This window comes from Pavona decussata, unplaced genomic scaffold, assembly GCF_977016875.1.
Source record: "Pavona decussata unplaced genomic scaffold, jaPavDecu1.1 SCAFFOLD_64, whole genome shotgun sequence".
NCBI lineage: Eukaryota > Metazoa > Cnidaria > Anthozoa > Scleractinia > Agariciidae > Pavona > Pavona decussata.
Window position 1 is genome coordinate 5,634,677 of NW_028145484.1, and position 23,266 is coordinate 5,657,942.

General features: G+C 38.9%; 2 protein-coding genes across 2 annotated transcripts in view; one reads left to right on the plus strand and one right to left on the minus strand.

The window, feature by feature from the left end:
- LOC146478739 (rab3 GTPase-activating protein non-catalytic subunit-like) lies at nucleotides 1-18,581 on the plus strand. Its single transcript, XM_085112340.1, has 38 exons — nucleotides 1-173; nucleotides 634-671; nucleotides 1,074-1,200; nucleotides 2,650-2,731; nucleotides 2,825-2,872; nucleotides 3,447-3,522; nucleotides 3,621-3,722; nucleotides 3,883-3,982; nucleotides 4,397-4,498; nucleotides 4,611-4,759; nucleotides 5,122-5,210; nucleotides 5,846-5,944; nucleotides 6,012-6,151; nucleotides 6,522-6,652; nucleotides 6,977-7,035; nucleotides 7,607-7,753; nucleotides 8,115-8,197; nucleotides 8,516-8,607; nucleotides 8,978-9,068; nucleotides 9,430-9,596; nucleotides 9,760-10,042; nucleotides 10,453-10,469; nucleotides 10,634-10,714; nucleotides 10,820-10,925; nucleotides 11,337-11,512; nucleotides 11,840-12,044; nucleotides 12,710-12,907; nucleotides 14,144-14,247; nucleotides 14,694-14,760; nucleotides 14,943-15,013; nucleotides 15,504-15,539; nucleotides 15,642-15,716; nucleotides 16,078-16,142; nucleotides 16,212-16,362; nucleotides 16,633-16,725; nucleotides 16,803-17,036; nucleotides 17,132-17,293; nucleotides 17,417-18,581. The coding sequence occupies exons 1-38, from the start codon at nucleotides 65-67 to the stop codon at nucleotides 17,558-17,560; spliced, it is 4,299 nt and encodes a 1,432-aa protein (XP_084968466.1). The 5' UTR covers nucleotides 1-64; the 3' UTR covers nucleotides 17,561-18,581.
- LOC146478740 (sec1 family domain-containing protein 1-like) overlaps nucleotides 18,574-23,266 on the minus strand; it is a 10,389-nt gene continuing 5,696 nt past the window's right edge. The window contains exons 14-26 of the mRNA XM_085112341.1: nucleotides 23,137-23,218; nucleotides 22,850-22,909; nucleotides 22,714-22,750; nucleotides 22,543-22,610; nucleotides 22,142-22,221; nucleotides 21,939-22,001; nucleotides 21,331-21,409; nucleotides 20,966-21,019; nucleotides 20,594-20,646; nucleotides 19,870-19,906; nucleotides 19,650-19,715; nucleotides 19,442-19,513; nucleotides 18,574-19,133 (exon numbers count right to left, since the gene is read on the minus strand). Coding sequence (XP_084968467.1) covers nucleotides 19,104-19,133; nucleotides 19,442-19,513; nucleotides 19,650-19,715; nucleotides 19,870-19,906; nucleotides 20,594-20,646; nucleotides 20,966-21,019; nucleotides 21,331-21,409; nucleotides 21,939-22,001; nucleotides 22,142-22,221; nucleotides 22,543-22,610; nucleotides 22,714-22,750; nucleotides 22,850-22,909; nucleotides 23,137-23,218 — 781 coding nt within the window. The 3' untranslated portion in view covers nucleotides 18,574-19,103. The remainder of the gene's footprint in view (nucleotides 19,134-19,441; nucleotides 19,514-19,649; nucleotides 19,716-19,869; nucleotides 19,907-20,593; nucleotides 20,647-20,965; nucleotides 21,020-21,330; nucleotides 21,410-21,938; nucleotides 22,002-22,141; nucleotides 22,222-22,542; nucleotides 22,611-22,713; nucleotides 22,751-22,849; nucleotides 22,910-23,136; nucleotides 23,219-23,266) is intronic.

Sequence of the window (23,266 nt, forward strand, 5' to 3'; positions counted from 1 at the left end):
ATATATGAAGTACCTACCAAAACAAAATGGCCGACGTGTAAGAAGGAAAGAAATGTGAGCTAAAATGTCGTGTTCTGTACCTGTGTTTGCTTGTATTCAAGACGTAAACAGGGTGATTTCAATACTGAATGACGCTCCTACATCTGGAGAACAAGATGTCAAGGAAACTAATGGTAAGTGACCCTTTTTTGTCAAATAAAGTCCAGCTGTGTGGACTATTTGGGACGAATTACGAATTAATGTCTAATCTAAGGATGCATGAGATGGTTATTTTTGCTCTCCCTCTCCTGATTTAACAGGATATTTGATAGAAGTAAAAATTATTTTAGGCTCTTTATATTCGAGGCGTTTATTTTCGCAAATCCTTCAGCTTAGTAGAAGATGAGACGGAATATTCGAAGTTAAAAAATGATAAAGGTTATTCAGTGTAGGGTCACAGTGCCCGAGATCAAATTAAAGAAAATTCCAAATTTCATTTTGTAAAATGGTGAACAGAAAGTATCACCACAGGAAAATACTGTTCATTGGCTTTCATTTGATTGGTCGCATCATAAGTGAGTGGTCACCACATTATGACCAACTAAAGTGTTTTTACAACATATTTAATAGTTTATTATTTAATTTTGTCTTTAGAAGAATGGGAAGTTGACAACAGAGAGTGGGGATGGACGGTAAGAAAAAAATTGAAGGTTTGATCATTGTTATTGCTGTCGTCATTATAACCATCATCATTATCTTGATTAACCTCACCACACTATAGCCATCATCTGCCATCTGCTATTTGATATTGACAACAGGTTTTTAAGCATATCACTGCAGTTTGGCTACCCTGGGTGTCAGAGGTTATTTTTTCATGAGTGAGAAAACCCTGGCAAAACCACAGCAGAGGAGAAAAATTCTCTTGCCACTGATGTGGCATGTACCATGAATAAAATAAATTAAACTAAGTATTTTCAATGTTTGATGCCATTACGGTAACTTAAAAACATGGCTTTTGCCTAACTGAACATCTTAAAGGCTGAGCTGGGAGAAGAAAACAAAATAATATTATTTTGTTTTCTTCGTGTGCCTAGGAAGCAACAGAAAGTGAACATCAAGTAGAAAGCACAGCATCATGGCTACAGGAGTGTTGCATCTCCTTGTCACCATCCAATGACACCTTAGCTATAGCTAAAAATGATAAAGCTGTTTTTCTTGGAAGTAAGTTAAACAATGTAATACCTTTTTACCTTATGATCATTCTATATTGACAGATGATCCAAAACTTTGCATAACATGGGTGCAGAGCAAAGGTAATATTGTCCAATGCCCAGGGAGGCCCCTTCGTCAGATGGCCAATGCTCTATAGCTTTGCACATAACCTTTTTATAGAAAAAGAAGATATTGCAAACAATATATTGGTAGCTATAGAAAGCTTTTTAAATGGAGAACTCACGGACTGAACATCTCTTTTGTAAATGACCAGATCAAGCTTAAAGTGCTACTATGACGAAATTCGTGTCTTTCTAATCTGAGCCATTTTAAAACATAAACAAGTAGTCTGTACATGAAGAAGAATGCTGTTTACTATTTTCAAATATCTCTTTTTGTTCCCAAGATATTCAAGTTTTTAAAATATGCAAATTAGCCAAGTGAATTGACGTCACAAACACAACAGAATTTTGGTCAAATATTATGAAAAAAGATATCTCAGCCAATTTGTATCAGAAATGCTTGATTCTTTGCAGTGACATTGTTCTAGGTGCGCTCCATAATGTGAGCTTATTATTTTTTGTTACCATGGCAACATACTGGGTTCCGGTCCTCCCTGATACTTAAGGCCTTGTTGGCCATCTTTGGCATTCTACTTTGATATTTGCCACTAGTGCCTCATCTGCATGATCCAGCAAGCGTATAAATATGTTAGGTTGAGTTCGTGGCCTTGTTAAATGTTTTTCAAGCTGAAAATCACTAAAATATTGAAATCAGGTTGGAGGGGACTGGAAAAGGGTGAGTTGCCATGGGAACCGAATTTTTATAGCCGTAGGTGTATTGCCTTTAGAACTATTAGCCTGCCAGGTTTCAATGGTCTCTGTTGTAAATTGACCGAGATAGCTCTGTTTATAATATTTGACCAAAATTCGGTTGAGTTTGTGACGTCATCTGTCATCTCATTTACATATTTTACACATTTTTCAAACCTGAATATCTCCGGGACCAATGCAGATATTAAGAAACGGTAAACGGCGTTTTTAATCTTTCCTAGAATTCTATGTGATAAACCTTAAAATTCAAGAGGTAAAAATTTGATCATAGTAGCACTTTAAATAGACTCTACAATCAAGGAGAAGCATTTTATGTAATTCAAGGGCATCAAATTCTGAATGCTGGAGAAAAACAACTGAGCATTATTTTAATCTCAAATGGCTAGTTATCCAAAGGTGAAAGGTTTTGCCTTATCCTCATTATGTAGCAAATTTTTTGTCTATATATAGAGTTCTAGTTATGTAGTGAATAGAACATGGTGTTTGTTTCATAGTATAAAGTAACTTGAAGAAATAACAATCACTGGCCAAGCTTAATTTATCATTAGTGATTGTCATGAGCTGAGTATTTCAGATATCAATGACTTTCATGAGCTGAATATTGATTGGAATACATAATTTTCAGGCAAGTGGAACAAACCATCGGGAAATGAACCTAACATAAAGTATGAAGTTGTTTGGAGTGGCAGTCTGGCAGTGGAGGAAGGGTAAACGTCTTTGGCTGTCTAGGCTTCTTAATTTAGCCTTTAAAACTTAATATCAAAACATTTTCTGGAATGGTTCTTTTTTGTTTATTATAGGGAGTGTATCACAGATATTTTATGCATACCACTGGCATCTCAACACAAGTAAGCGTGCAGTAAAGTTCCAAAAGTAATAGCCCTTGTTGCTTTCAGATTTAGTAGCCTGTTAGTTGTTACTTTAAGAGTCATTACTTTCAGATAGTTGCCTAGTTAACAGAACATAAAACAAAGGTGCAATAAATATTGTTATACTGAAAAGGTATCCATATGATGATTGTTTCCAATGGAATGAAAAATGACCAGTCATTGCCCAATCTGTTTCTTTGTAAACAATAATAGTTTTGGTTTCCTCTCTTACTAATCCATATGCAGCTGTTATTAGGGTTGTCAAGCAATGCTTCTCCAGGGAGAAGTGTTGTGTGACGATCCTTATAATGGGTGCATTGGAGACTACTGTCTTGCCTCTTGGTGGAGAGTCAAGCTACATCTGAGATCATTAGAATTATTATTAACGATTTTTCAATGTCAGGATTTGTCATTTTATGGCTTCTTCAGGGGAGCTCTGACTATTGGGAGTTGTTACCTTGGAAATTTACTATTTCTTAATAATTTATTAGTTAATTACTAATTACCTTATTTATTTGAATTTATAATGTTACTGTGAATACTGTATGTGCAGGAGTTCACAGGGATCACCAGACTGGACTTGCATTGTTGCTGGATTTACGTCTGGGTACATGAGGATATATTTACAGGTACATTCCTACTACAGTATTTTGATTATTTTGTCAATGTTAGAAATAGCATTTACCAGTATATTTATCAACTGGTGATTTGATCTCATTTGCTTTAGAATGGATCACTGCTCCTTTCTCAGTTTCTGCATGATGACCCAGTTCTCAGACTAAAATGTAGAACATGGCAACCTCATAAGAACTATGGCACTGCAGAGCAGGTAAAAAATGAACTTTTACTTAGTACTTAGTTAATATCCCTATTCAATAATTTTCATCAGATTGATTATTTTATCTGTGACTCAACACAAAACTTCTTCTTCTTCTTCTTTTCACCCTTTGGAGTGATTTAACTGATTAAATGAATATTACTTTACTCAGGTTGAAGAACTAGCCATACTGTACCCGAAGGCCATGGTTATTATTGATGGATTTAGTTTGTACCAATCACTGAGAGCCTGTAGAAACCAACTGGCGAGGGGTAAGTGTGATACTAGGGCCACATGGGAACACGTAAACTTCAGGAAAGGTTGAGAGAAAGAGAGAACTGGAATGGTATTTAGAAACCTTTCATGTTGCCTAGACCAACCCAGCCAAAGAACAGGATGTTTTGTCATACAGAAACCTTTGATAAAAAATATTTCTTTTGTAGCCAGGCATGGTTTAAAATTGTCCCTGGGATGCTGTTCGTCATTTACATTCTTAGCTGAAGAAGTTATTATTGCAGCAGTAACTGAAAGATCGTGATATAATTTTTAACCCTTTCGATTTTTAACCTTTGATCAATTGATGGATAAAATGACTGGTCAATTGTTGGTGAACTGACCAACTTATTGATTGATTAATGATTAATTGATTGATTAATTGATTGATTGATTCTGTTATCTTTTTTCAGCTCAAGCTAGTGGGTTATCAGAACTCATGGGACCTCCCCCACTGGCTTACAAAAAATGGCGATTTCATGGTCAAGACTACATTACAGATATTGCTAGCTGTGGTAAGTTCCTTCAGTAAAAATGTTGAGGGATATCAACCTCATATTCCAAATAATAGGCAAAAGCCATTGGGAGCAGGCTATTAAATTTTTTCAAATACCAAACTCTCTTTAGGTGTTGTTCCACCAAACATGTTTGACAGGTTACAGACAGCCTCTTTCCTTGGAGGCTACAATGCAAGCATTAGCGGTAACATGCCAGCCATGTCACATTATGTAACCACAGGAATGGATCCCTTTGTTGCTGTCTACTCTGCTGTTGAGGTGGGGATGTTTTTTTTCTATGTTCAACTTAAGGCCGATTACACGGTACGACTTTGTCGCATGCGACAAGCTTACAACAGGCCTACAACACGAATTGTTTCCTGTAAATGGAACCTTCAACTCACTTACGACTGTCGTGTACATCACAAAAAATGTTGTACAACAATGGTAGGTATAGGCAATGTTGAATGACGAGAGTTGTGTGGGATTTTTTGCATGAATCGAGCAGCGCGCGCTCTAGAAATGGCATGCGACAGTCGTAAGTAAAAGTTGTACCGTCTAAATCGGCCTTTAATTCTTCAGAGCTCCCACTAGTTATCACCACTTATCACCATCTCTTCCGTGTGTATTTTTCTCCACAGGGAAGTTCACCTGCCCTGATTTCCGATGTTGCATTAGCTGTAGCAAGTAAATTAACAACAGCAGTGCTGTCAAAGCTCACAGCAGCAAGGTTATTATAACTACAGTAATTTTTGTTACATACCCAGGCGGGAGGGCATTACTTCCTGGAATTTTTAGTGAGGGCTGCCACATGGTCCACCAAACCCTGACCATATTTCAGACCAAAATATGTAAATATTAAATATTTTCAATACCTGTTTTCCAGGTCCAGCCTGTAAATCTTCAGGCCCGAGCCAAGTTATCTGCCGTCATTCCTTGTCTCCAAAATATTTTTCTTGTGGTCTCTTTCTGTTCTCAGTAAGCCAACTTCAGCTAAGTGACTCAATGTAGTGCTTCAGAAAATCCTTTGGAAAATTGAAAATAGTTGCAGAAAACTACAGTACCACACAACGTATCTTAAGATGCTTTATGCAACCAGGCCCTGGCCTCTAAAATCTATACCATCATAACATCTATAGATACCATCATAACAGGTTCCATTGTTGATACTGTTTAATTTACATGTAGTTTTCTAAAGGCAGACAATCAGTGAGGAATTTTTTGTTGTCAAAATCAAAGGATTGTGGCCATTTAATGTGTCATGCCAGCTATGTTAAACTTTTGATCTGAGAGCTGTTTCTTATCTGAAACACTGAATGACACTACTCATTTTTTGAAAATGTCTGTTTGGATATTTCATTGCAGTGGTTGGCTTGGATGGGGCACCAAACCAGCAAGTCAGGCAACTGAACCTGTGAAACCAATAAAACCAAAGGTGGAGAAAGGGACTTCTCTCCATGCTAGGTATGACAATGATGCTCCCCTCCCCTCCGTCATCAGTCATAATTTTAATCATGCATTCAACTGTTAGATTTGGCTTGCCTGATTCTCGTCGCCATGGCAACAGCATCACTTTGGCACCAAATGGTCGTTTGGCTGTAACAACAGATGATTTTGGTCGAGTTATGCTACTGGACGCAAAGAAGGCAATGGTGGTTAGATTATGGAAAGGTAAGGATATTTAAAGAAAAGTAACACAGTTAAAGAAACATTACTGTTCTAAAATTTTGCTGTTGATACACAGTGCAAGACAGGGTTCAGAATTGTGCTGTTCCAAAAACATATCAATACCCCTGCCTTGGTGGATAAGCATGCAAGCAAGCTCTCTTAGGGGTAGTGGCATCCCACCAAATTGAGTGTATTCGCGGGCTATTTTTGCATTGAATCCCCCCAGGCCCACCCTACTGGAAATTTCAATTTTAGGTTTGTGTGTGATTGGGACCATGAGTTAGTTTCTCGTAAGTTCATGATAAAGATGAAAGAAAGCCTCAGAGAAAAACGCAAGCATTAGACTGTTTTCATTATTGTATCTTGGCCACAGGTTATCGTGATGCTGAGTGCGGCTGGGTCATGGTAGGAGAAGAAAATCATCATGAACTAGACCACCCCAAGTCATCACTAAGAACTGCCCTGTTTCTTGTTATATATGCTACAAAAAGAGGAATTTTAGAGGTAAGCTTCTTTACTTATCACCATGGAGAATCAGTGGTTCAGTTGTTAGTGATAAGCATCAAATTTCATCCTGAAATATCACAACAAAACTAAACAGAAAGGAGAACATAATAAAATGGTAGGATCACCAGAGATAAATATTGTTTCAAAAATGCCACAAAAGAGACCAATGATTAGAGTTGGATAATTTCTCTTGAGATTGTGAAACTTTTAGATTGATGGTCCATGTTATTAACAAAAGGAAAATTTTCGTTTTTAGTTGTTAATAGTTAAGAGCTGTGTTATTAACCGTATTTTTATCAGTCATCTGTTATTCCTATTTAGATCTGGAGAACAGAACAAGGTCCTCGTGTAGCTGCCTTTAATGTTGGAAAGGACTGCAGGTTGGTGCTGTATCTAGCATTTCCCTTGCTTCTGTGTAATGCGAATGGATCAAGTTTGGGAAAGCAAGAAAAGCTTTGTAAATAAGGCAGCCATGTTGTGCCAAACATCTTTGAGTATTGCCATATTATTTGAAAAATTTTCTTTTTCTTTAAAAAAATAACTGAACTTTAAGCTATATAATTATCAAACACGAGGAAGAGTGTTTCCTCCGATTTCCAAACACCGAGAAGTAGATTGGAAAAACGAGGCGCAGCCGAGTTTTTTTGACCAACTTCGAGGTGTTTGGAAATAGGAGGAAACACACTTTCGAGTGTTTGATATAGCTTCTCAAACTATTGATAATTCTTGGAAAAATTCAAAGCAAAAGTTCACAAAATTTTATGATAATTAAGACCACATTTCTAAATCTCCTTCACGGTAGTGATTTGCTTTGTTTTGGCTTGGCGAACTGTTTTTTGTAGTTATGGTAAGTGGTTTTAAGCATATCAGAATGTGCGTGATTGTATTTCCTTTTAATGCTATATAATAATAACAAATCGTTACTCATTATGCTTACATCTGTGATTTTAGGCTCTTGTATGCTGGGCATGGAATTATGGGACTAGGTCATGTGATCAGGCAGGGGCAGGCCCCCCCACAGCATACATTGAACTGCACTCTGATCCAAAGTGACGGCACTCTGAAGACATTCTCAGTACCATTCCACTGCGCGCTCAGGTCGGTGTGCTAATAATGGGTTATAATATATGTTCATTTTGATGCAGTAATCCTCAATGCAATTAACTGATAGGAAATGATTGCTCTCTTGAATTTTGTTACGTCAAGTGATGATTTACATTTAATTGATAAATGAATGGTTCAGCAATACTAAATATATGATTCAGAAATTTTTTTCAGGTATAAACCTCCTTTCATTTTTCAACCATTGAAATTCTTCTAAAAAAACCTGGCACTTTCATAAGATTTAAATTCAAATCTGCTGTGTGGTGTCAGAGACACAAGATAAGTAACTGCAGTTTGCTTATATTATCTTTTGTTGTTTTTTCGTTTTTGTTTTTGTTTTTTCTTTTCTTTTTAGTGACAAACATAGTAAAAGAGTCAGAGATTTACATCTGCTGAAAAATCTCTCGGCTGTTTTAGACAAAACAAAGTTAAGTCAAGGTATGATAACATGAGGAAAGTCTTCACTTTTCTTATTCATATTTATTAATTACTAAGGTTTTGGTTCCTTGTTGTTGTTTTTAATAAATATATATAGTTATATTTTTATTTTTATCACTGCTTCAATCTACACCAACGTTCTTGGTAGAGTAGACTTCTGTTGTCTTAAACAATATCTTTCTCAAACCTGTTACTATCTCAACTAGAAACTCGTTTCCCTTGTAAACTCTCTTCAATTCCATCTTCTCTTGAGTGTGTCATAGCGTGAGTCAACAATATTTTTATTATTTTGTTTTACTTTTTTATGAACTAATTTAGAGTCTGAAACAGAGGATATCTCTAAACTGGAGATAGAGAAGACTTTGTTAGGTATCCTCAGTGATATACAGACTCCGCAGCTGCAACAGCAGGTAAATACATGGGCTAGTGTCAGTTTGTCAGTTCCATGCTCATAATTAACTATTGAAATTTACAGTACAGTGAACAGAACATGCAAGTGCACGTGAAAATGACCTCCTACAAGGAGATCCAATGCGCTTTCCCTGCGCGTTGCATCTTCTTGCGAGAATAATTTTCAGACACGCTTGCGTGTTTTGCTTGCTCTATTATCGCTGAGAAAAATGAAGAACTGCTGGTAAACCCTTGGGAAACCCTTCCCATGAAAACATGAAAAATAATCCTAACCATTTAGAACCTAAGGAAACCCATTTCTTTCCTGAAACAACATATTTGGTAAGATATGATTTTCATGCTTACAGTCGTACGTATCATGTTAACTAGGGTCTGCAGTGTGTACTCTCCACTGTGGGAATTCACTCTTCAATTCTCCTCAAAGCTGTCACGACCGTTGCTGAAACAACACAGAGACAAAGTAAGTACAACTGCTTTGAAGGGGTCAGGGAAAACACAGATCTTTTTCAAGGTTAGGGAAAATTTAGGGAATTTTGAATCTAGTCATAAAAATTCTAAATTCTACCTTGAAGTCAGTGAAAAATGAGGGAGTCTTAGTTTTGGCCAGCAACTAGGTTTGCGACAGAGTCTTCATGGTGGCAGAGATGGTGTCGTTTCAAAAAAATAGTTCCAAAGTAATAAATTTATGTTGCGTCGTCGCTGGCTCTATTACCAACGGATTTGTCTCGTATGGTCAGTGAAACGTTAGGGAATTCTTTTGCATCCCGATGTTTGGCAACTCTATAGCAGGGATATCTTAATGAGTTGTTGTTATTCGACAGGTCACACATCAGATGACCATGACGAAGAGGAGGAAGACACCAAAATGTTGCTTGATTTCTGTAACGTACAGAAGCAGCTGATACAGACTCACGACTCCATTGTAAAACTTTACAAAGATGAAGCAGGATCAGAGGAAGAACCTTGGAACAGAAAGAGTAAAGAACTTGTAAGTTGCTCTCTGAGACAATAAGACATTAGACAGATTTAGAATCTGACTGCCAAAGGACGTTCTCAGAGGGTTTTTTTAAACACTTGTACAGTTCAGCCAATCCAAATCAAACTCACAAAAATCTTGAAAAGTCAACTGAATTCCGCTTTGTTATTTTCAGTCCGTTGCAAATCTCCTCGGCCTCACCAAATCAGAAGCTTCCGAGCTGCTCTTAGCACTGGGACAGAACCAATCCAGTCAACAGACACCAGCACTCAAGGGCCACACCAACTCAGCTGCGCCGCTATGCATCATGGGTTTTCTTGGCTGCTTTGAGTTCGCTTCAGTTCACAATCATAACAAGGAAGCGAGGCCAGATAGCAGCGCAGGACCATCAGGGGTGGGGTGGGTTAACACTGTTGCAGTGAGGAAAGGCTTGTCCAATGAAATGACCATTCAGCTTGGTGAGTTACTGATAAATGAAACATTGTGTGTTCTTTTTTATATTCAAATACATTAATAACAACAGTTAAATACGAACCAAAGAGGTTGGAGCCAAGTAAAAAGTTTAAACAAGAACGACAAAGTCGGAGTGAGTCGCTGTGTGTTGAGGAGAGTTTTAGAAGGTGGATGAGAGGTGACGAGAAATGACGAGAATTGATGGCAGTCGGCGACAGCTAACGAAAGGTGACGAGAGTAATCGGTTGCTAACGAGAGGCGACGAGAGTTGTCGACAGCTAACGAGAGGTGACGAGAGTTGAGGCGAAGAGAGTTGACGATAAGCGGCGCAGTGGACAAAACTTACCAACGAGTTGACAATGTTTAATTTTCTAGATCAAATTTGCCAGTGTTGACCAATCTTTCTATTTTGCAGGAAGCTTTCTTTTCAAGGTATGTTGGGATGCTTTTTCCTGTTGTTTCGTAAATATAGATGATTATATGTGATTACAGAAAAGACGTTTTCTTCGTTCATGTTATGAAATATTATTTTTCTCTGCTACCTTCCTACATTTGTTCATTCCATCATTCATTCACTCAGTCGTCTTTTCCTTTAGAAATGTTTGTTGGGAGAGTGTTCATCAGGAAGACTAGCCATTCCTTTTGATTCGTCTGGTATAAAACCGCAACATTTAATGGTAAGTTGAAATTCGTATAAACACCATTATTACGATTTACTTAATGTTATGCTACATTGTTTGCAGTCCATCAAAAAGTCAACTTATTCGTTGATTTATTAACAGAACTTACTCGTGTCTGGATGGCTGTTGGATCCTGACCCATGTTATGATGCTCTTAAAACCATGTTTCACCTTCACTCTCTCGTATCTACAATAAGCGCCTTTACAGGTATGTTTAAAGAGTTGGATTTGTTTTTCTAAGCAAGAAACATGTGAGGGAAATCGTCCTCCTTCTTCTTCAAAGGCACTCACATGGGGCCGGTTGGCTTCCTTGGAGCTTCTGAAAGAAAAGGAAGCAATTTTACGTTTTTCGTACATTTTGCTCTCGCTTCACTTTGAGTGAAAGAAAAACGTGATTTATGTTACAGCCATCTAAATTTACAGGGTGACAACACAACAACTAAAGCGTATCAATTGTTATCTTTCACCATCAGTAGACTTTTGTCTTGCCATACAATAGTCCGCACTGCAAAGACTTACAAGGGCTGTCCCTGAGTGTATGATTAGACAATTAGTTGGCAATGTGACATTTTTAAAGTAGTTAGGGTAGCTGGATTCAATTTCGCTTAACAATTTCCAGGAGCTTTACCAAACGAGAGTTCATCATCCCAGTCACATGACAACGCTGTTTCACCATGGTGGGAGAACGTACGTCACACTCTAGCCCAGTCCACCGCGACCAGCAGGGCACTGTCCCTTGCTGCCGTGTGCCGAGCTGTTGCCATGGAAATCAGCACTGCATCCAGAAAAGTGCAGGTAACTGTACTCTGTGAAAAACCGCTCTCAATGAAAGCTTACAACCGCTTGTAATGCATTTGGGAAGTTTTCATGGCGTTAAGTGGTGTATTTAGTGCAAGACAGGTTTTCATGGCTAGTCTTAGCTGTCATCTTTTCGGAATAGTGACGAACGAAGTCTGCATTCTTTTTTTTTTTCTCTTGGTGGTTTCGGTTTTCCAGGTTTACGTAATTTGTTGGTATTTATTTTTGTTTCTGTCAGCTTTTGTTTCTTTTTTATCTTACTGTCAGTTTTCACCGCTTCGCTTTGCTTTCTTTCAATTTTGTATATTTTTTTTCTAATCATAGGATGAAGCCGAAGAAGCTGATAGGGAAGAGTTGGCCGCGGGAGATTGGATATCAGTTTCCGTGGAGATAGAACGCTGGAACCTACTTGTGTGTCAGCTGAGTGACTTGCAGGCGCTGACAGGCTTCATTGGTAACCTAGCAACGACAAGTAACAAAGAGAAGCAAGCAGTACATAAAAGCGCGTCACCTGAACTATCCGTTGTTGGTAAGCGTGGTATGACGTACTACAGTCAACTCTCGCCTTGCGGACATCGCACCTTTACGGACACCTCGATAGTAGACATAGTACGGACAGCAGCTAAATCCCCGGCAAAATAAATAACAGACGTTTGACTGAAATAAATTCCCGCTATTACGGACTCTCGCTTTTAAGGACACTAACTCGCGGTCCCGGAGGTGTCCGCAGTAAAGGGAGTTGACTGTATAGCGTATTAAAACGTTGTTGTTTAATTCGATTGTCACACATTCACCTTCTTACTACCGGTACCTTCTTTGGTATTTACTCGACTCAGTTGTCACCAAAGAGCCTATTAAACTGAAATTTCAGTGGTGCAGGGGAATTCCATGAGATAATGTCCCACGTGATCCGCATTTCAAACACAAGCAACGTTTCGGCAGATCAACATAATTATGTATAATTATGTTATACATGTTAATTATGTATAAAATTTCCGACTCAAACTTTATTCACGCTCCCTGTTAGGGCTAGTGTGAGAGTCATGCATGTATAATTATTGTATGTGCTTTTTGGAAATCTTGTCCAAACACACTCTACTTTCAAGTGTAAGAATACGAGAAAAGTTTTTTGGCTCTGAACTCGTCCACTCTTCACGGATCATTGATGGAGTTATGTCATACCTTATGTCATAGATTTCTTAAGTTCCGGTCATGGAGCAGCTTCTAGGGTAGTGTCAAAATACATCACACAGTTTGACATACCAGCCAGTCATCTGGGGACACCCCGCGCACGCGCAGTAAAGAAGGTGGAAACTGAAATGCAGAGTGAGACTGGTGACGAGGATCAGCCTGAGATTGAACCTGAACCTCAGATTAACACTCAGCTGGAAGGTTTGTTGGTTTGTGGAATTGGGCTTTTGTTTTCGTGATTTTCTTCGTCAATCCGATGATCTGGAATCGATGGAGTCCGCAGTTTATATTTGACGATTTGTTATGTAACGCGCTTTCGGTTTTGTTTTGTTTGTTTTATCAATGCTCGTGTGAACTGAATGCATTTTACTTATACCGTGTAGCATGAAAATTTTGCGGGAGTTTTATTTTGCGGATTGGCGATATTTTGTAGTTTGTGGGAACAAATTTTGGCGCCTCGAGATGACTGAAATTTCTGGTGGGAACTATTTTTTGCGATTCATTGTTCAAGAAGCAGAAAACTTCCGCAATCATTGAGAATGGATGTAAAAGATCTGGCATCGGAAACGCCCTAGCAAATGGTGTTCCTTCAGATGACTCCATTCGTGCCAATCTAATGTACTGAATTACTGTACACTTTACATTTTCTGTTCTTTACACATTGTTTTGTTTGCGAAACAGACTACCGTATGTGTCTAAGCTCTGGTTGCCTTTTACAATGGAAAATCATATCCGTGTTCTTGTTTGAGTCCAATTTATAACGCCCAGTGGCACAAGTCTATTACAAGCAAAGTTTTCAATTTGACTGAGGGGAGTTATTTTTTGCGGCGTTTTATTTTGCGGGTATTTTTTTCTGCGGGAACTAATTTTTGCGGATCGTGGTCAATCCGCAAAATCCGCAAAAATAAGAACCCGCAAAATTTTCATGCTACACGGTAGACATCAACTTTGTCGTAAGTAAAAATAGCAAGCTAACCTGAAGTTAGCACGTAGCCGTTTGCAATGGATACAGAAACTTCTTAATTTACACAAATGTAATTCTCTCTTGTACATTAATCCTAGGCTCTACAAACATTTCCTACATTTTCTAATATCTCAATGAAGCTCAGTGTCATTTCTTTGTTTACTTAAAAGTAGGTGGTGGACAACTAGAAAGCCTTTGCTACTTTGACCACCACACACATTTTATAATTTGTACTGTATTTATTTTTATCTTGTAATCATCTTTTGTAATACTTTTCGTTCTATGTTAATGTTGTGTAAATAGTGTGAAATAAATGAACCATTGAACCATTAATAAAGTTGCAGTACAAAGAATCCCAATCTCCAGCAGTTAAAAGGAATTGATTCCAGGATCTGATTCACCTGACACCTGATTCCCGGATGTTTGCCGTTGTGCCTCTGTCCTCTTTAACATGAACGCGCTATTTGTTTTAGGACTGAGTGAATTGAGACTAAGATTCCCACACAGTCTGAATCAAGATGTACTGTGGAGTCACTGTGTTATGGAGTGTGTCGCCTGCTGGAATAGTAACAAGGAAGTATGTCATTTAAACGTTTGTTTTGTGATTGACTGAGAAACGAAACAAAAGGTGCTCCCCTTTTATCAGAACTGGCCAGCCAAATCGGTCAATCGGGTAATGGAGTTGGTCATTTTGAAGGCTTCGTTCAACACAATTTTCAAACTTGAACATTGCGAAAATTGTTACGCGTTATATGCAGAATCCCAAAGGACTAACATATTACAAGGTCTTCAAATTTGCGCGTTCCCTCTGCGAACTGCCATATAAGTCCAAATTCAATACTGAATATACAGGCCGACCTACCTTGTCTGGCCAACCAGTCCTGAAAGATGAAAAGCGTCCCCAGCGACGAGCTCTAACCAATCTGAATTAAGAATTGAATTTCTTATCAGTTTTCGAATTGATAAATTGAAACTGGTTAAAATGGAAATTTATGTAAACATTTTCTCTTTATTTTTCTTCAGGGAACCAATAAATTATTTCTTGCACTGGAGCATTTGCGTTGCATACATTGTGCTGCCTTACAACATGGTATGGTTCACTCCTTCATAATCAAGCTCAAAATATTTTAGATTATCGTACTGTTCCATACAGTTATTTTCACTTGATATCTGAGAATTTCAACTGTAAGTTCGTATTGATTACAGTTCAAATCAGATACCAAATTCTTGCAAATCAGGCACCATTTTATTTATTATTTATGTTATTTTCAGGCTTGGCAGTCGCATTATGGAAAAGATATTTTAAAGAGAAAGTGTCCGCAACTGTTATGCTGATGGAGAAGGTTTGTCAATAATAGAACTACAACCCTCTGGGATTAGTTGGCTGAAAACATATAATATAGCAAAGAGAACAAGGAGAGAGGATTTCTTCTAATTGATGGTTTGCATGTGACGTCGTAGCGGCCATGTTGGTGAACAGGAGCAATAAGATTTTTCTCCTCGGGGAAGTTACGTGCCATTTTTATGCAAACTATGTGAGCAAATTTTCTTTTGTTTTGTCCACTAACATGGCGGCAATGCAAACCACCTATTTTTATTTTTTATTTTTATTTATCTATTTATTGATTTATTGATTGATTGATTGATTTATTTATATATTTTGTTGTTGTTGTCGTTGTTGTTGTTGTTTTCGCGTGCACCTGATCCTTCCCTCACTCTCCGCAATCTGCATGTCCGGAATAAGCTATGTACAAAGTTCTTTTATAAATTTAAGTGATTCAACGATCATTTGGTGAAGATAAATTATTTATTGTCATGTGTTTAATACTGTAGGTTGGCAAAGCTCCCAAAGATCGACTTTGTCGGAAGGTTTGTATTATTGTAATGATTTTATTTTGTTTCATTCATCAAACGATTCCTCATTTTTGTATGTTGAAAAACACACTTAATCTTTAAATCTTTCCTTCACAGACTGTAGATTTGAGCTATGGTGCACTGGAACAGTTCATTAAAGCCACTTTACAGATTCTGAAGCTTATTGTTGAGGTATAGTATCTCTAGTGAACAGTTTGAATCGAACAGTCTCAGTGCGTTTTCTGTTTGTCATGTTTGTCCAGTTAGACTAGTCAATTAAGCCTTTTGAATTCCTTCAAAGTGAAACATACCACTTTTCTGAAGGTATGAGCTTGGCTGAACCAGCTCTTCAAAATGAGGCATTCCGTTTACAAACGGACAGTTTGGCTGGTCGTTTCTAACGAATGGAATGCGCCCTCGGTAGTTTGTCTTTTGTGATTGTCCGGGCAAAAAGGGACCTTGAAAAGCCCTGCTTCTTGGAGGCCGTTGTTTTTAGCCTTTGTTTTTTCTGAGTAGACGTTATTAACAGTAAATTTCATCCGCTGTATTTCAGATCGACTGGACTGATTCTGAGATGATTACTTTGGAAACAGAGGACTTTTGGCATGCTGGCGAAACGTAAGTAAAAGTTACGTTATGTCGTTTTTCAATTTTCTTTCAACTTTATAACTCAGTTTTTGTTCCTAGGAGTGCCAAGTCCCTTATAGAGGAGGCTCAGGAGCAACTCCAGAGTAATGCACCACTGGTTGAACTCCATGCAAAACTGGTCACTGTTCTTTGGATAATCATGAGCCTGGAAATGAAAAGTGTCAAACCGCTATCTCTCTTCGATACAGTGGTAATTATGACCATTAATAAGCGTGTCTTTTATTTCAACAGAATACATAACAAGCCCTTTTTTCTCGGGAAGCGGGGGGAGGTGACGGGCTGGTGGTCCGGTTTCAGTGCATTCATTGTCCATTGGTTGTTGACGAAATTATGGCATTTTGGCAGTGTAAAGCGGATTAATTTAGTTTTGAAGGAGTTTGCGTTACATTGAAAGTCACGGCAACTGATTGATCAATAAGTAGACAAGATTTTGTTAATGTTCCTGGTGTTTCTCTTTCAGAGCAAGGAATCATTCATGAGAGATCTCAGCTCCTCTCGCTCTTTATCCTCATCTGAAGAGGTCGACAAAGCCATCACTGAAACACGAGAAAAGGTAAATAAACTTGAATAATCTTCTCGTCATCCTCGATTGACTTTTTCGGTACAACGCGGCCTTATTTCTGCTTTCAGTTTCTCACTCGTGCCCTGTCCTTCGCGGTCGCTTCTCTGTCGTCCCAGTCCTCCCACCCAGCGCTCAATCGAGAGGACAGTGATGATGACACTAAAGGAGCGGGCGCCTCAAACAAGGACTGGCCAGCGGTGATTTACAAGCTCGCAGAGCAGTTTGGGATGGACAGTGACCCCTTGAAACGTCATTTCGTGCGTGAACTGTACTCCGGTGGCTTTGACGAGCTCGCAAAAGAGGTAAAAATGTGAATGAAAAAGATTGTTCTGCATTTTTTTGCATGATAGAATTTGTCTTTTTCTGATAAATTCTACCGCGTACTTTTTGTCACTAGACAATGTTCTCGGTACACGATCAGCGAGGCCTGGTGCCACATCTCCTAAGGATTGTGGGACAGCGTCTTGCTCACGTGATCCTGAATGCCTCTGAATCCACTGAACGCGCCAATCGCTTGTCTCGTCTGCCAACACAGATCAGCAGCTGGATTAAATCACAAGTAAGATGGCCATGTTTCTTTCATCATATTAGGGACTCCGACACTTGCAAGTTAGTGAGTTTTGATCCTTTGACTGACTGCTCCAAAACTAACGGTTCTTTTCAACGTTTTGCTATTTTCCAGGACCCCACCAAGCTCCAGTGTCGAACAGTTCCTCTCTCACACACCGTGGATCTTCTGCGTGTTGTCCTTAGTGTGACGCCAGAAGACTCACCAGATTACCCCCTCACTTCAGGACTGGCTGAATCAATCAAATTCCTGCTTTAACGCGGAAAGGAGAACGGATTCTGCTCCCGGAAGTAAGAGCTACAACACCCGCATTTGTAGAGAAACGCCAGACAGAAATCTGACAGTCGGAGGGTGTTCACAGAAGAGTATTAACAAGTACGGTTATCACACTTGTTCACAAAACCTGGCAAGGTTTTATCGTGAACTCGGGGCTATGACGTTTAAGGAATCAAGGTCAAGATTGAATACTAAAAGCTGGAAGCCTGATATTCTTATTTCAGTGAATGAAATGTAACACTCTTCCTTAAAACTACTCACATCTTTACTCTGAGTCATTGGCGCCGGCAGCGGAAACAAGGCGCTACGCCAGAGTTCCGCTCGTTGGTAGGCTGTACATAGCCGCGTCCTCTTCTTTATCCTCCATTACGTTTTCCGTCGCAGGAAGGGAATAAAGACCTTAAGCAAACACGACGGCAACAGCAACGAGATCGTCAAAACACGTAAGGCTTGATGGGCAAAACACTAACTCTGCACGCGCGTTATAAAGTTTAGTTCATTTCGTAACGTCCTCTGCAAACATTGTGAAGTGAGCAAATTCGAAGTTTTAACCAGAACATGGGCATACGACGGTGAATTATGTTAAGGGATAATTCGGCCATATTGCACAAGATGACCGGGTTGGAATAATCACAAAGTTGGCCACATGACATGAATATGTTTTTCTGGTTGAAATTTGTTTTAGCGTTGCCGTCGTGGTTGCGTAAGGTCGCGATCAGTAGACATATGAGCGCTGGCTTGTTAGTTGGACGAGAAGAAAGAGGGTGTCCTTTTAGGGAATCTACTCTGTAGTCCTGCGAAACTCGGACCAAATTACCTTCGTTTCTTGTTTTTAGAATCTTCAAGAACATTTTGCTATTACTTAGAAGACAGAAGGGAAGGGAGGCAATGATAAAAGAAACCTTAAATTTTATTAGCTAGGAAATAAAGACATTCCAGAGTTATAGATGTTGGCAGACCCAACTAAAGAATAAAATAAACTTTAACAAATCGGGTTGTGGAACCAGTGTTTTCTTTTATTTTCTGTCACTTTATAACGGGGAGACATTTGCTAGAATTGGTTTTCACATAACTTTTATGTTTAATTCTTAAATACATTTGTCCCTTATTTAGGGAATACAACAGAGAAAGGAGAGGTTAAGAAATGACAGCTGATAGGGCTGAAAGATTAACAATCACTTCTTTGAAGTATGATATTCTCTGGTGTTAAAATCATTATCAACACGATAATACTTTTTCTCTACATATTCACGCAAAGCGAGCACAATAGAACATTTATCTATACTATGTACACATTTGTCCTCCACAGTTTGTGTTTAGTGACAGCCTTTGGTTTTCATGCCATTGCTAACCGCATGTCTCCAGCAGAGAATGCTACCACTGAGATGGAACCATAATTTCCCTGGTCACGAAAGACGTGTTAACTATTCAGTTTTCATTTTTCTCTCAAGATTAAAGGGCCTGTCTGCAGATTTAGGAATGACAAAATTTCGCTGATTAAGGCACCAATTTGAATCTTCATTTGTTAAACAGCTTCCTGACCAAGATGCGATAACTGAAAAGAAAATGTCATAATCAGTAGAGCAGTAATTCTGAACTAGTTGCAAAAACATGCAATCGGCACTAATCGCGGGGATATGTAACAGGCGCCAAGTGCAAAAAGTCGAGAAAATTCTGCTAAGCGCGGGAAAACATGCAACGGGTGCCAACCGCAAACTCGTTCCCAGGGTCCTCTCACTTTCTGGGAACGAGGTTGTGGAAAATATGCTTTGAGTGGTTTGAGCACCTAGCAAAAAAAAAAAAAAAAAAAAACGAAAAAAATGAAGAAGACGCTTATTAACTTAGAACTGTCCACGAACCAACCTGTTTTAGGAATTGTGAGGCGTTCATCACTTCGCTTGCTCCATACAGCAGTTTCTTTGCACCAGCGTGCCTCTGAAATGTAAACAAAGTGATTTGTAGAGATGACCTGTCAGATCTTTCAAAAGCTACTAAAAAAGGTTGCCCCGAGATTAGGAAGCAACATCCCATATCCAGCTAAATTGGAGTTTCTTTACAACGGAATACCAACCTTGCTGTAATCCATCAAGTTCTGGTATTCGATGTAATTTCCTCCTCCAACTATAAACACAATCGCCTGTAGAATGAAACAACAACACACAATGACTATAAACTTTGGTTTCCATGGAAGAGGGTGGAAAATACAAAGAAATCATTAAACCGGCTGTATTTAATTTGTCTATTGGAATATGTTGACATAGTTACTTCAATGGAAATTGTCATCAACTTACCTCGCTAAACGGTGTTTTGTTTCGTGGAATAGACGTACTGTGGAAAAACAAAACTCGTCAAATAACGATTATAAACTGTTTTGAGTGAGGTTGAACCTCTCCACAACGGTCACCTTGGGGACAGAAGAAAGTGGCCGTTGTGGAGAGGTGGCCGTTATGGGGAGGTAGGGGTGTAATATGACACCTTTTTCTTTCGGGAAGTACAACATGTTTATTGTGCCAAGTTCATGCTTACTGTAACCTATAATGGCAATCAAATCTTAAATAATATATATTGATAAAATACACAATAAAACGTAAATAATGTTTTGAATAAAAAGGTTAACAAGACGAAACGAGCAAGGTTCGCAGCATTCGCTATATTATTGTAGACAATTTATGCTTACTGCAGCATATAAATGGAACACAATCAAAATTCGTATACCATTAAAAAGAATACAGAAACGTAATGTTCCGAAGACAAATGCCGATTACTGCATCAGTTTATAAAAAAGGTTTTACAAAAAGTACTGAACTGGCCGTTGTCGAGAGGTTATTTTGGCAGTTGGGGACGCACTTTAGTGGCCGTTGCCGTTGTAGAGAGGTGGCCGTTGTAGAGAGGTTTAAACAAGAGCTAATGTATGGACTGTCCGCCGGGACAAAAAAAAGTGGCCGTTGTGGAGAGGTGGCCGTTAGTGGAGGTTCGACTGTATATAAGTTGTGTATGAGGAAAATACCAACATACCTATCTGTAACCCGTAGCATCTTTGGGTCAAAATATCTGTAATCTTCAACTTCCTGTAAATAAACAAGAACATATACAGAAACATCACACAACTCAACTAAAGATTATTAGCCAACGAGAAGCAATTTGTTGTGGTACTACAGTCTACTTTGGAAGTTTTTTATCCCGCGTACTCAGGTGTTAGGGTACAAATTGCCCCGTGATTACAACATAACTGTCCTGCGGTCTTATGGACTCTCGTGTGCTCTCGAGGAGTTCTAACTTCCTTTCTCGCGCGCTCTTCGAAGCTGCGCGTGCTCAGATAAGCTGAACTGAAAATCACCCCCGATCAGAGTATAATACATGTACAATCCTAAATCGATTCTTGCTTACCGGATTTGACTTGTTGTCCATCAAAGCGTCCACGATGCGTGTTACAGGTAAATTCTAACAAAAGATCATTAAAAATAGTGAATTGAACTGTTGCAAAGTGCATGACCTACTGCTTAAGTTACCTTTACGCCGCACAAAAACAGGGCACGGCCGTGTGGTGCGTGGTGGTCGAACGGGCTATAACTGTTTGCCGGGAAAGCAACATCTACCATGATTTAATATGACATCAATTCGTTGCGGGGCTTGTCACCACATCCTACCATATAGAAGGGGGTGAATACATATCTCTGTATTTGTAGCAGCTAGTAGACAACCGTGTCAGGGGTTCCGCAAACTTAAACAACCTAGACACATCTCAGTTTTACCTTGTTTCCTACGACAAGGTTCTTGACTCCTTCCATGACAAACTGCGACCCCGTGTTCATGAATCGTGAAAACATGGCACTGGAAAAATTGTCAAGAAAAACAATTGTAAACTAATTTGAAAAAATGTGGGGTGGAACAAGGAAAAGCAGAGAAAGATTTATTACAATATTAACAAAAAGTTGAAGTACATTACAGTTCCCACCCGAAAGTAGCAAAGCTTATCGAGTCGGGCGGGAGCAAAAAGATAAATACACAATATATACAATATAATATAACGAACGAGGTTGGAACTACAATTTTCCTTGTTATCAGGTAGAGAAAGCTGAGCAATCACGTAGAAAATAATTTAGTTCAAGACCCATAAATCACACATGTGTTTGGTTGGATCACTAGGGCCTCGTCCACACGGAAAGGCAAACTTTTCTTTTCGGTTCCTCCACAGAAATACGCTTCGAAAACGCAGCTTTTCAGAAAACAAACTAAACTTTTGTAAACGCGTCCGTGTGCTGGGCCCTGCGACACCTGTTACAACTGCTCGTGAGTCAATTGGTTCGCTGTTCAACAGAGAAATAAATGTTTGAAAACGGTGGTGAAGATATTCACTTACCTGTAGGTATTTTGTCCTCCACCTCCAGACTGAAGAGGGCCGGTAGCAATCTTTGTAAACGCTCTGGTGAAAAATAAGGTGAATAACATTTAGATTGGATTTCTTTTAAATATATACAATGCAATTTGTGGTCTGCATCATCAACACCTCGCTTAGATACTGTATATAAAGCTCTGGACCATTCTGGATTAATGTTTGCTTACTTCCATTTTTTGATGAAGTCCAAAGGAGCGAGGTCAGCGCCAGCTTCTAACAAGGCTGCGGAGTACTGATCCAGCTCGGTCTACAAACAACAAACAGATTGGAGTCAGGCACAAACAAAGGTTGACCTGAGTCCATTCTCAATGGCAGCACGGGGGGGGGGGGGGGGGTAGATGGTGGTAAACAGATTGCAAGACTGTTAGTACCAACTCCTAGTCTCATTTTATGCAGCTACATGTGTCAAAATTAGCCCTCAGGGGATGGACCCTGGCAGATGCGAGGCATTCGATCTATCTCTTCATCTCGGCCCTGCAGCATTCAACTGTCAAATCTATGACCAGTTTGGATACAGTAGAAACTTGAAAAAAGATGAATCATCCCAAATTAAACGATTTGACCTTACCGGTGACATGGTTGGTCCAGAAATGAAGTAAATAATAAATAATCGCAGTTTATCCTTAGGAGTTCCAGCTGCAAAATATAATCAATTTTAGAAGAAATAGCAAATGTGAGTAATGTTTTTATTTTATTTATTTATTTTTATTAAAAAACAAATTTATACTGACAAACGTACCCTCTGGGTCTTGAATAATTTCTAAAATTGATTTGTCCTGAAATATGAAAGTAGAAAATAAAAATATCAGCTGGCCCTAGATAGTTGCCAGAGGACAAAGGGAGCTTAATTACAGCAGCTGTTCGTAACAATTTACCAGAGTTGCTTTGCTCATGATCTTTTCTTCAGTCTCAAAGTATACATCAAGTTTTCCTGCCTAGAAAATAGAGGAAAATTTTTAAAGAATATTGTTACAATGCTGGGTCAATACAACAATACAACATTATTGGTACAATGATGGGCCAACACTAGTACAACAGCTAACAATGCTGTGCCAGCACTGACTAGTGTCAACAACATCACTAGCACGACATCTTAAACTGATGAAACAGTAACAAACAGTGTTAGCAACATCATTGGTCCAATGTTGGTATTGCCCCTTACCTTAATGTGATCAAGCAGTGCCGTGGCAATAGTGGTATGCATGTCAATCAACCTCTTCTTCTCAAGCAACTCAGGCAGTGAACTGCAGGATGGATGAAAATCAAGCATCAGAATGTTACAAAAAGGACCT

Bases quoted from the DNA above. Each gene is read 5' to 3' on its own strand.
- LOC146478739 (XM_085112340.1), top strand. From the start codon at position 65: ATGTCGTGTTCTGTACCTGTGTTTGCTTGTATTCAAGACGTAAACAGG. The intron at 12,045-12,709 runs GTAAGCGTGGTA...CTTATGTCATAG, and splicing joins ACCTGAACTATCCGTTGTTG to ATTTCTTAAGTTCCGGTCAT. The intron at 14,248-14,693 runs GTATGTCATTTA...ATTTTTCTTCAG, and splicing joins GCTGGAATAGTAACAAGGAA to GGAACCAATAAATTATTTCT.